We start from the raw sequence: 13,284 nt of genomic DNA on the forward strand, positions 1-13,284 counted from the left end.
CACCTGTATGATGGAGCAGACGGGGTCCCCAGGGCAGTTGGGCTCCGGTATGATCCTGCGATGCCTCCACATCACCTTGTCCTCCGTCTCATGCTCCCTTTCTCCTCCACTCCTCCTCCTCCTCCTCCTCCTCCTCTGGGGGATGGACTCCCAGGGGTACACAGTGACCAACATCCTAGGTTCCTGTACCACATCTAGGTTGTGACCCGACACGAAGACTAGACGGCCACCGCTATACAGAGAGAGGGGAAGAAATGTGTCACAAACCCATAGAAATACAATTACTAGAACGAACAGGTTGTGGCCCAACACAAAGACCAGACACCCACCTCGACACACACACAGAGAGGCATGAGATGTGTCACAACACTGGCGTTCTGAAATATACAATTTCTATGTATGAGTGGGGCCAGGGACACTGAATTTAGGCTTAGAAATCCTTCTTTAACCTGTGTCCTCCCCTTAATCTACACTGATTGAAGTGTATTTAACAAGTGACATCAATAAGGGATCATAGATTTCACCTGGATTCACCTGGTCAGTCTATATCATGGAAAGAGCAGGTGTCCTTCATGTTTTGTCCACTCAGTGTACCATTTCTATGTATGAGTGGGGCCAGGGACCAGACAGACACTGCTACACACAGATAAGGAGGACAGTGTGTCATCATAAACATAGAAATTGAACTACTAGAATGGTCATGCCCATTCAAGTTAATGTTCTGTGATGGTCAGACTTGCGGCCATATTGAGTGTCCACACAAGTGTTCCAGTCCAGTGCTGTCAAGTCCACTCAACTTCAGATATTTTTTTTCAAGAAGTTCCCTTAAGCGAAGTTCACTTAAACCAACTTCAGTTCACTTCAAATGACACATCTATAGATCTGTAACGGAGGTCACACACACACCTGAGGAAGCTCTTGGCGGGCGCGGCCTGGGTGATGTTGGGGTTGGGGGTGAAGCGGTAGGCCGACTCGTGAAGGTGGCGCTGGCTGTTGCCATAGCGAAGCGTCACGCGGTGATCGCCTGTCCTGTTGCTGCTGCCCGTCACACACACCACACTGTCCTCCTGGGCCTCTGATAAACTGGGGGGAGCAGACAAGAGGAGGAGAGAAGATGAGGGGGGAGGAGAGAAGAGGAGGGAGGAGGAGGAAGAGGGAGAGTAGAGAACAGGGAAGTACAGCACAGTGAATAGGATAATGTATCTGTGTGTCTCTCTTTATGTGCGTCTGTCTAAAATAATGTGTGTGTTCATGAGTATGTTTCACAATCACTCACATGACACATGGCACTCCTCCCACGGTGACAGTGATGTCAGAGGAGCGTCCCGTGAGCAGGTTCCTCCCAGTGATGGTCAGGGACGTGCCCCCTGCCTTGGGACCCCTCTTGGGGGACACCTCCATCACAAACGGGTCCTGGTAGCTGAACCTCTGGCTGGAGAGGCCAAACTCTCCCCCGCTCACTTCTACTGACACCTGGCCCGTCTTCTCTCCCCCGCTGGCTTTGGTCTTACACACAATCCTACAGAAGGACATAGCAATCTCACACAGAAGTAGTAATCACACACACACGTCAACTCCCCCTACCTAACACAGGGACGCACACCCTCACAGTCCATACCTGGAGGAGACCTCGTAGAGGTGGGGGATGACAGAGCAGGAAACCCCGGCCACAGTGACAGAGTGCAGGATGTCCTCAGCCTTCTGGCCCAAGTTGGACCCTGAGATGGTCAGCACTGTTCCCCCCTCCACCAGACCAGACAGGGGCTCAATCTAACACAGAAGCATAAAACACATGTTAGAACTGATTCTTTCTCCTCCTCAACAATAAGACTAGAACAGTAATTCCAGTTATATCTCTATAAATGACTCTGGTTCATTCCATTAAGTTAAGCCATAAACATTCTAGTGAACATAAACTAAGCGAATTGCATTGTTTTCAACCTAACTGTGTTTAAGTTAGTTTCATAATGACATCTGTCACACTTATGTCATTACGACACTATGCAAGTGTTGAGTGTTAAAAAGTGTACTCACGGCATGGATGACGGGGGCGGGGCAGGTCTGTTCGATGGGCTCACTGCAGGAGTCTCCGTAGAGACAGGTGGACTGGTCCCCTCCGCACCACACACAGCCGTACTTCTGGTCCGCCGTGTGACACCGGCTACAGTCAGAACGCCCCACCGAACAGTTGTACAGAGTAACTAGGAGGGACAGAGAGAGAGAGTTATAGAGACTGTGAGAGAGATACCGTGAATTAGAGTTTACATTATGTTGAATGAGTGTACATTTAAACATTAAGCAACAATAATACAGCCATTAAGAGACAGAGATAGTACAGTCATTGAGAGAGAGAGAGATCTAATACAGTCATTGATAGAGTACAGTCATTGAGAGAGAGAGAGAGAGAGAGAGAGAGAGAGAGAGAGAGAGAGAGAGAGAGAGAGAGAGAGAGAGAGAGGTGATAGATAATACAGTCATTGAGAGAGAGAGAGAGATAAGTCATTGAGATAGAGAGAGATAATAGTAATTGAGAGAGAGAGAGAGAGATAATACAGTGATTGTGAGAGAGAGAGAGAGAGAGAGAGAGAGAGAGAGAGAGAGAGAGAGAGAGAGAGAGGGTGATAGATAATACAGTCATTGAGAGAGAGAGAGAGAGAGATAAGTCATTGAGATAGAGAGAGATAATAGTAATTGAGAGAGAGAGAGATAATACAGTGATTGTGAGAGAGAGAGAGAGAGAGAGAGAGAGAGAGAGAGAGAGAGAGAGAGAGAGAGAGAGAGAGAGAGAGAGAGAGAGAGAGAGAGAGAGAGAGAGAGAGAGAGAGAGAGAGAGAGAGAGCTTGTACAAAACAGAATGCACTGCGTGTAAACAAGTCACACTCGAGCTACCCGCGTCCTTGGGGAAGGGAGTGAAAACTGAAAACGTGAGAACATTCTCTTGGGACCATTTGCCATATGTCTGATTCAGAAGCATAAAAGAAAACATTTAAAAACAATGTTATGGCCGAGAGCAACAACACAGCTGTCTGGGCTGGCAGCAGCTGTTCCCCAGCACCATGGGTCTGGGGCTCACCATACAGGTCGTGAGAGCTGTCCACGTGGAAGGTGTCCCGCCTCTTCACGTACACCATGGCGTTGTACTCATCCACTGGAGCAGAATAGGAATACTGCGGCGAGAAGTAGAGTTGTTAAAGTTTCCACAGAAACTGAGTGCTAAAGTTTTCACAGAAACTTCAGTTTAGTGCTAACGTTTCCACAGAAACTTCAATTGAGTACTAAAGTTTCCACAGAAACTTCAATTGAGTACTTAAGTTTCCACAGAAACTTCAATTGAGTACTAAAGTTTTCACAGAAACTGTCAGTGAGTAGAATGGAATAGTCTGACCTGGTGCAGCTGACAGGTGATGTCAAAGAGAGACGGGTTAATCTCATCCATTTCCACATAGGCGTCTACCACCACCGTCCGCCCCTCGATCACCAACACACATTCGTAGTCCAGGTCTTTGTCCTGCACACACACACATTGAACCAGGTTACAACAGAATCAAATACATTGTTTTTTTTTATAGTTCATGAATCTTGCAAATGCAGTTGCCCTCGACCCTAGTGGTGTGTTTGTGTGTGACTGAGTGTTACCTGGTACAGGTGGAGGTTTCGGGCGAGTAGTGTGATCTTCCTCGCCACTCTGACTGGTAACAGAGGCGAACCCCGGACCTTCTCCACACAGGGGCAAGCAGACGAGCCCCAACTCACATAGGAGCCCTCGTCCCCCTACACTCCCCACATACACAGCACTGTTAGATAAATACACATACACATTCAGAAGGACACACACTCCAACCAACACAAGGTATCGCAATTTTCTGTTTATCTCGTCAACCCATAAACAATTGACTGTTATATATAATAAGGAGGTTCTAAGCTTCTTGATGTAATACTAACTGTTAAAATGGCCTATCAAATAATAAAACGTATGAAAACATTCACGAAAAAACAACTGCTCCAGCTTGTGCTGTCTCAGCCATTTTTTCGGATCGATTTCCAAAAGCAGAAGCAATGTCAAACATGCCAACAACAACAACAAAAGCAAAACACGGTGAGGAATAGCAAGGGGATAAGGGAAGAGCTGGGATTCTGACAATTGGTGATAGAAGTGGGATTCTAGAACTGTGTCCAGTTAAGAGCTGGGAGCACGGTGGCCGTTGAAGCTCTGGACGAATTTCTAACTCACCGGCAGGAAAGCGTCGGATGAGTCATACTGGTAGTCCAGCTCTGAGTTGGCATCCAGGAGCTGGGGGTAGGCCGATGCCAAAAGGAAGAGGTCAGCGGCCTCTCCGTCCCCTGAGAGCACGCTGGCAGCCGAAAACGTGGTGGTGTCGTTCTCCGCCTCCACTTCCTCCCTGGGCCAGAGAAGCACTTCCGGCTCGGCACCCTGGCCCTCGGCATCGGTGGGGGGGAGGTGGTCTAGCGGGAGCGGGGAGGGGGCCTCTGTCAGGTCCAGGTGGAAGGTGAGCTCTGAGTCGGCCGGTTCCCCCAGGGGGAATGGGGTCGGGAGAGGGTAGCTGACAGGTGTGGGCTGGACCTCCATGGGGGGCTCCGCCAGACTCAGAGCCTCGTCCAGTTCCTGAGGGGAGGATGCGGTGACCACTTCCAATGGGGATGTCTCGGGCGGAAACGCCAGGGGGATTAGGGTGGCAAGACCATCGGATGGCTGCCCGTCTTCGGTCATAACCGTCGCCACCTCAGTTTCCGCGGCAAGCTCCACGTCGCCAGGGGTAACCACGGGGCCTACAGTTTCACTTTCAGTTTCAGCCTCTGCAGCGAGCTCTTCTGCGGTTGTTTGCTCTTCTTCCTCACTGGTGGTGGTCTCAGGCATGGGCGGTGTAGCTTCGGCTAACGTTGTAGGGGGAAGAGTGGTGGGGGCCTCGGTCGGCATAGCAGTGGTGGGTGGTGTAGTCGGCTCCGGGGTGGTGATTGTAGGCAGGGTTGTTGTCGTAGGTTCCTGGACGGTAGCTATGGTGTTAGGGGCTTTGGTTGTTGTAGTCGTGGCGATAGTTGTGGTAAATGTAGTTGTTGGGGGTGCTGTTGTTGTTGTAGTTGTTGGGGCCACTGTTGTGGATGGGGAAGTCGTTGTTATAGTAACGGCTTTGGTTGTGGGTGGAGCCGGGGTGGGGAGTTTGAACTGGGTGGTGGAAGGGTGGGAGTGGGGGCGTAAAGGGGGAGAGGGTGAGACAGAAATAAACAAACAAACGACTAAAGAAAACTGATAAAATAAACAAACTCATAAATTGACTGAAAATCAGATGTGAAACATGTATCCTATATGTTTCCAGTATTACCATCAATGATGACAACTCATGCACTTGGTTGGCGACACAGGCAAAATGGAGATGACCATTAGTTATATTGGATGTTTGTTTGTTTTGGGACATGAGGTGCAGTGAGAATAAGTGTCTGGTTATTAATGTCTCCCAACATTCTGTGTTGTCCGCGTTAGAGACTCTTTCACTCAACCATCTACAATGGATTGGCCCCAAACAGCCTAGACTTACCATGCCACTGTACACTAGGGTGCAATAGGTGGACCAAACTCTACAACCAACGATATAGCGAGTGTGGGCAGCATTCCTCTCTTTTCTTCTGTCTTGGCCTCACGTGCAACATGCTTTTTGATCTCTAGCTAACTGACCGTCGCAGTGTGTGTGACTTACGTGTTCGTTATAGATGATAACCCCCTCATCACAGGCGGGCTTGTGGGTACAGGTGTGCTGGTGGACACACCAGTTGCAGCCCCAGCGACTCAACACGCAACCACGGCAACTAGAGGAGGAGAAATAGAGGGAGGGGGTTAGAAAAAGAGAGAGGGGGCGGGGGGATTGGGATACAAGAGATAGGGAAAGAGAGGAGGGGAGAGAAAGAAAGGGAGAGTGTATTGAAAGAAAGAGAAAGGGTGTTAGAATATAAAATGAAAGAAAGGAGATGAGAGAGAGAGAGAGAGAGAGAGAGAGAGAGAGAGAGAGAGAGAGAGAGAGAGAGAAATGGGAGGAGGGGGAGAGGGAGAGCAAGCTTGGTGCACAGGGTGATCCAATTGCTGGCAATCTAGGGCCAGTGGTAAAAAAGGGGTCATGTAATTGAATCTAGCGGCGGGTTCCTTATTGAAGTGCTCTGAACAAGGTTGAAAAGGAGAAGAGGAGGGTAATTGAGTGAGTGCATGTGCTAACACCATAGAGATGTCGCTGCCCATGCAATCACAGTCTTTTGTGGTTAAGTGTGCCCTCTATGCATCTCTATGGCTAACACAGCCAAATGGATGCAGTTAATAAAGGCATTACTAGACATTATAGCTTGACAAGGCACTCCTATGGCCAGATATTCCACTTCTGACACCATCTGTATCCCATGTATCACTCATTCTAGTTTTGCACCAGTGTAAAGTTTGCAACTGTCACTAGCAATAATACAACATACAGTGGGGGAAAAAAGTATTTAGTCAGCCATCAATTGTGCAAGTTCTCCCACTTAAAAAGATGAGAGAGGCCTTTAATTTTCATCATAGGTACACGTCAACTATGACAGACAAAATGAGTTTTTTGTTCTCCAGAAAATCCCATTGTAGGATTTTTTATGAATTTATTTGCAAATTATGGTGGAAAATAAGTATTTGGTCACCTACAAACAAGCATGATTTCTGGCTCTCACAGACCTGTAACTTCTTCTTTAAGAGGCTCCTCTGTCCTCCACTCGTTACCTGCATTAATGGCACCTGTTTGAACTTGTTATCAGTATAAAATACACCTGTACACAACCTCAAACAGTCACACTCCAAACTCCACTATGGCGAAGACCAAAGAGCTGTCAAAGGACACCAGAAACAAAATTGTAGACCTGCACCAGGCTGGGAAGACTGAATCTGCAATAGGTAAGCAGCTTGGTTTGAAGAAATCAACTGTTGGAGCAATTATTAGGAAATGGAAGACATACAAGACCACTGATAATCTCCCTCGATCTGGGGCTCCACGCAAGATCTCACCCCGTGGGGTCAAAAATCCCAGAACCACACGGGGGGACCTAGTGAATTACCTGCAGAGAGCTGGGACCAAAGTAACAAAGCGTACCATCAGTAACACACTACGCCGCCAGGGACTCAAATCCTGCAGTGCAAGACGTGTCCCCCTGCTTAAGCCAGTACATGTCCAGGCCCGTCTGAAGTTTGCTAGAGTGCATTTGGATGATCCAGAAGAGGATTGGGAGAATGTCATATGAAACCAAAATATAACTTTTTGGTAAAAACTCAACTCGTCGTGTTTGGAGGACAAAGAATGCTGAGTTGCATCCAAAGAACACCATACCTACTGTGAAGCATGGGGGTGGAAACATCATGCTTTGGGGCTGTTTTTCTACAAAGGGACCAGGACGACTGATCCGTGTAAAGGAAAGAATGAATGGGGCCATGTATCGTGAGATTTTGAGTGAAAACCTCCTTCCGTCAGCAAGGGCATTGAAGATGAAACGTGGCTGGGTCTTTCAGCATGACAATGATCCCAAACACACCGCCCGGGCAACGAAGGAGTGGCTTCGCATGAAGCATTTCAAGGTCCTGGAGTGGCCTAGCCAGTCTCCAGATCTCAACCCCATAGAAAATCTTTGGAGGGAGTTGAAAGTCTGTGTTGCCCAGCGACAGCCCCAAAACATCACTGCTCTAGAGGAGATCTGCATGGAGGAATGGGCCAAAATACCAGCAACAGTGTGTGACAACCTTGTGAAGACTTACAGAAAACGTTTGACCTGTGTCATTGCCAACAAAGGGTATATAACAAAGTATTGAGAAACTTTTGTTATTGACCAAATACTTATTTTCCACCATAATTTGCAAATAAATTCATTAAAAATCCTACAATGTGATTTTCTGGATTTTTTTTCCTCATTTTGTCTGTCCTACTTGACTTGTACCTATGATGAAAATTACAGGCCTCTCTCATCTTTTTAAGTGGGAGAACTTGCACAATTGGTGGCTGACTAAATACTTTTTTTCCCCACTGTATATAACAAAGTATTGAGAAACTTTTGTTATTGACCAAATACTTATTTTCCACCATAATTTGCAAATAAATTCATTACAAATCCTACAATGCGATTTTCTGGATTGTTTTTCTCTCATTTTGTCTGTCATAGTTGACGTGTACCTATGATGAAAATTACAGGCCTCTCTCATCTTTTTAAGTGGGAGAACTTGCACAATTGGTGGCTGACTAAATACTTTTTCCCCACTGTACAAGGCAGAGAGCAAAAAGTCTAATAATAGTGAACAGAATGATTACATCTGATAGGTGGTTAATAAAGTCAGTTTAGTTTAATTTCTCTCAGAAGATACAGTCAGGGAAAAAAGTATTTGATCCCCTGCTGATTTTGTACGTTTGCCCACTGACAAAGACATGATCAGTCTATAATTTTAATGGTATGTTTATTTGAACAGTGAGAGACAGAATAACAACAACAAAATCCAGAAAAACACATGTCAAAAATATTATAAATTGATTTGCATTTTAATGAGGGAAATAAGTATTTGACCCCCTCTCAATCAGAAAGATTTCTGGCTCCCAGGTGTCTTTTATACAGGTAACGAGCTGAGATTAGGAGCACACTCTTAAAGGGAGTGCTCCTAATCTCAGCTTGTTACCTGTATAAAAGACACCTGTCCACAGAAGCAATCAATCAATCAGATTCCAAACTCTCCACCATGGCCAAGACCAAAGAGCTCCCCAAGGATGTCAGGGACAAGATTGTAGACCTACACAAGGCTGGAATGGGCTACAAGACCATCGCCAAGCAGCTTGGTGAGAAGGTGACAACAGTTGGTGCGTTTATTCGCAAATGGAAGAAACACAAAAGAACTGTCAATCTCCCTCGGCCTGGGGCTCCATGCAAGATCTCACCTCGTGGAGTTGCAATGATCATGAGAACGGTGAGGAATCAGCCCAGAACTACACGGCAGGATCTTGTCAATGATTTCAAGGCAGCTGGGACCATAGTCACCAAGAAAACAATTGGTAACACACTATGCCGCTGAATGATGACACTGAAATCCTGCAGCGCCCGCAAGGTCCCCCTGCTCAAGAAACTGCATATACAGGGCCGTCTGAAGTTTGCCAATGAACATCTGAATGATTCAGAGGAGAACTGGGTGAAAGTGTTGTGGTCAGATGAGACCAGAATCGAGCTCTTTGGCATCAACTCAACTCGCCGTGTTTGGAGGAGTAGGAATGCTGCCTATGACCCCAAGAACACCATCCCCACCGTCAAACATGGAGGTGGAAACATTATGCTTTGGGGGTGTTTTTCTGCTAAGGGGACAGGACAACTTCACCGCATCAAAGGGACGATGGACGGGGCCATGTACTGTCAAATCTTGGGTGAGAACCTCCTCCCCTCAGCCAGGGCATTGAAAATGGGTCGTGGATGGGTATTCCAGCATGACAATGACCCAAAACACACGGCCAAGGCAACAAAGGAGTGGCTCAAGAAGAAGCACATTAAGGTCCTGGAGTGGCCTAGCCAGTCTCCAGACCTTAATCCCATAGAAAATCGGTGGAGGGAGCTGAAAGTTCGAGTTGCCAAATGTCAGCCTCGAAACCTGACCTCTGTGATTGCCAACAACGGTTTTGCCACCAAGTACTAAGTCATGTTTTGCAGAGGGGTCAAATACTTATTTCCCTAATTAAAATGCAAATAAATTTATAACATTTTTGACATGCGTTTTTCTGAATGTTGTTGTTGTTATTCTGTCTCTCACTGTTCAAATAAACCTACCATTATAACCTACCAAATAATGCATGCAGAGCAGAATTAGGCCAATACCCGCTAATTATCAAAATCCAGAAAAGAGCCGTTAAATTCTATAACCACTTAAAAGGAAGCGATTCCCAAACCTTCCATAACAAAGCCATCACCTACAGAGAGATGAACTTGGAGAAGAATCCCCTAAGTAAGCTTGTCCTGGGGCTCTGTTCACAAACACAAACAGACCCCACACAGCCCCAGGACAACAACAACAACACAATTAGACCCAACCAAATCATGAGAAAACAAAAAGAGAATTACTTGACACATTGGAAAGAACAAACAAAAAAACAGAGCAAACTAGAATGCTATTTGGCCCTAAACAGAGAGTACACAGTGGCAGAATACCTGACCACTGTGACTGACCCAAACTTAAGGAAAGCTTTGACTATGTACAGACTCAGTGAGCATAGCCTTGCTATTGAGAAAGGCCGCCGTAGACAGACCTGGCTCTCAAGAGAAGACAGGCTATGTGCACACTGCCCACAAAATGAGGTGGAAACTGAGCTGCACTTCCTAACCTCCTGCCAAATGTATGACCATATTAGAGACACATATTTCCCTCAGATTACAGCAATCCACAAAGAATTCGAAAACAAACCCAATTTTGATAAACTCCCTTATCTACTGGGTGAAAAACCACAGTGTGCCATCACAGCTGCAAGATTTGTGACCTGTTGCCACAAGAAAAGGGCAACCAGTGAAGAACAAACACCATTCTAAATAAAACCCATATTTATGTTTATTTATTTTCCCATTTGTACTTTAACTATTTGCACATTGTTACAACACTGTATATATACATAATATGTAGGGGTGTAACGATTCGTTTTAACAACGATTCGATTTGTATCACGATTCGTGGTTGTCAATACGATTCAAGGACGATATTGGTTCATTTAGAACGATACGATCCGAAACGATTCAGTGACTTGAAATCGATTCAGTAACCTTTTAGCCAAAAATTCAACCAGTGTGACTGAAATAAATACCTGGATACTGGACAGTGCAGGTGAAGTTTCCTAGATTCCTGTTTCTTGTAAGGACCGCAATGGTGGCTTGATAATTTCTCGCTCGTCGGCTTCTCCTCTGTCGTCCGCCATGCTATGTTTTGTTGTCTTGGCGCCTTTGCGCTGCTGCTGGCGCGATGACGTCACGGATAGGCAGACTGAATCGAGTAATGTTTAAAGCCTTTATCATTAAAAGTGCTAAGAAAAAACATCCATATAAAGTCTGACGTGCTTAAATCCAATGGGTTATTTCCTAGTATCGATACAATCGATTTATTACATTTTAAAACGATGTTAGATCGATATATGTTGTCCAAAAGGCCAACTCGCCGAGCACAGATCGATGTAGTTGGATCATAGGAATATAAATCGATACATCGATGTAGTAGATGGATCGTTAAACCCCTAATAATATGACATTTGAAATGTCTTTATTCTTTTGAAACTTCTGAGTGTAATGTTTACTGTTAATATTTATTGTTTATTTCACTTTTGTTTACTATCTACTTCACTTGCTTTGGCAATGTTAACACACGTTTCCCATGCCAATAAAGCCCTTAAATTGAATTGAATTGAGAGAGAGAGAGAGAGAGAGAGAGAGAGAGAGAGAGAGAGAAGTATATATATATATAGAGAGAGAGAGAGAGAGAGAGAGGGCAAAAGAGAGGGAGAGGTAGGTTAACTCACGGTACGCTCCCAGACAGCTGCTTGGCGGCGGTACAGTCGTAGAAGGTGAACTCTGTCGCCGTGACGACGACGTCACCGAAGCGCAGGGACAGGGTGACCGTGACAAAATCTGAGGAGAGAGAAACGGAGTGAATGAGAAAAGAGAAAAACAATAAATCATATGTCACGTTTTACCTCCCTAGGATCCCTACCATCACAGTGCCAAGCTTTCTAAAAAAATCGGTGGAGTTGTGAAAATATTTGTCTAAGCTTATCGTCTTAGAACTGAGTCTTATGAAGATTTGAGAATCAGAGCGAGACTTGACCATGTCTGTATGTCCAAATAAAATCACTGTGTTCTTCAAAACTGTTTGAGGAGGTCGAGAACAGGAGAGTGGTGGGTTGCGTCCCAAATGGCACCTTATTCCCTATGGGCCCTGATCAAAAGTAGTGCTCTATGTAGGTAATAGGGTGCCATTTGGGACGCATGCTGAGAGTGTGCTTGGCCGAGTTGAGAGCCATAACAGAGTTCTAATGAAATCCATCTGCAGCTACAAAGCTTAACCAGCCCAAAGTGAAGAGTTCAGGTCTGTGGGACCCACTGTGTGAGCAGCACACTGATCTCACACTGGCTTACCTGGTTAAATAAAGGTGAAATAAAAGAAACACTGACAGACATACACACACAGCTACAGGTAACTGCCAAAATAAAGGAAACATCAACATAAAGTGTCTTAATAGGGCGTTGGGCCACCACGAGCCAGAACATCTTCAAGGCACCTTGGAATAGATTCTACAAGTGTCTGGAACTCTATTGGAGGGATGCGACAACATTCTTCTAGAGGAAATTCTATAATTTGGTGTTTTGTAGATGGTGGTGGAAAACGCTGTCTCAGGCTATGCTCCAGAATCTTCCATAAGTGTTCAATTGGGTTGAGATCTGGTGACTGAGACGGCCATAGCATATGGTTTAAATTGTTTTCATGCTCATCAAACCATTCAGTGACCACTCTGCCCTGTGGATGGGGGCATTGTCATCCTATGGGGGCATAGCCATGGTAGCCAAAATAATGGCCAAAATAATGGGCTGCACAGCATTTTTATACATGACCCTAAGCATGATGGGATGATAATAGCTTAATTACTCAGGAACCACACCTGTGTGGAAGCACCCGCTTTCAATATACTTTGTATCCCTTATTTACTCAAGTGTTTCCTTTATTCTGGCAGTTACTTGTACATGTTCACTCACTCTCCAAGTACACACACTTAACACACCCACACATTTGTGCACATAAAAAGTATTTTTCCTTGGAGCTGGGTCTACTGTATGCAATTGGATTTAATCAATTCACAATCTTGACTCACGTCAAAGTTTTAAGCTGATCTTCCTTGTTTTAATCACCCTAATTGTAAGTCGCTCTAGATAAGAGAATCTTAACTAGACTTAATTGACTTAACGTCTTGAATTAATTGTTGAGACCATGAACTAAACCATGATAACATCACGTGACTGGACTCTTTACTCCAGAGATCCTATTTGAACCATCCACAGATCACACACACACACCTGCATACGTACACACACACACGCAAACACACACAAATGCGCACACACAGATCTCCCTGTAATACCTGTTGGATCTCTGGATCCCTGTGTGTGTCTATCTCTATTCACTAATACCCCAGATGGGTATTAACTACCTAACCCTCATGGCCTGAGAACCACAACAAACCTCCTCTCTTCGGGAATCCTTTTCATGGGAACCAG

The 13,284-nt window shown here is 45.5% G+C and overlaps 1 protein-coding gene across 2 annotated transcripts in view; it reads right to left on the bottom strand.

Moving 5' to 3' along the window:
• The window catches only part of LOC121578006 (plexin-B1), a 131,084-nt gene that overhangs the window by 26,509 nt on the left and 91,291 nt on the right, over positions 1–13,284 (bottom strand). For both annotated transcript variants that reach the window (XM_045223749.1, XM_045223748.1), the window contains exons 10-20: positions 11,535–11,643; positions 5,712–5,820; positions 4,232–5,182; positions 3,637–3,771; positions 3,386–3,508; positions 3,074–3,167; positions 2,035–2,201; positions 1,619–1,770; positions 1,277–1,519; positions 907–1,083; positions 4–232 (exon numbers count right to left, since the gene is read on the bottom strand). In XM_045223749.1, the coding sequence (XP_045079684.1) occupies positions 4–232; positions 907–1,083; positions 1,277–1,519; positions 1,619–1,770; positions 2,035–2,201; positions 3,074–3,167; positions 3,386–3,508; positions 3,637–3,771; positions 4,232–5,182; positions 5,712–5,820; positions 11,535–11,643 (2,489 nt within the window). The remainder of the gene's footprint in view (positions 1–3; positions 233–906; positions 1,084–1,276; positions 1,520–1,618; positions 1,771–2,034; positions 2,202–3,073; positions 3,168–3,385; positions 3,509–3,636; positions 3,772–4,231; positions 5,183–5,711; positions 5,821–11,534; positions 11,644–13,284) is intronic.

The sequence above is a fragment of the Coregonus clupeaformis genome, chromosome 12 (assembly GCF_020615455.1).
Source record: "Coregonus clupeaformis isolate EN_2021a chromosome 12, ASM2061545v1, whole genome shotgun sequence".
Taxonomy (NCBI): domain Eukaryota; kingdom Metazoa; phylum Chordata; class Actinopteri; order Salmoniformes; family Salmonidae; genus Coregonus; species Coregonus clupeaformis.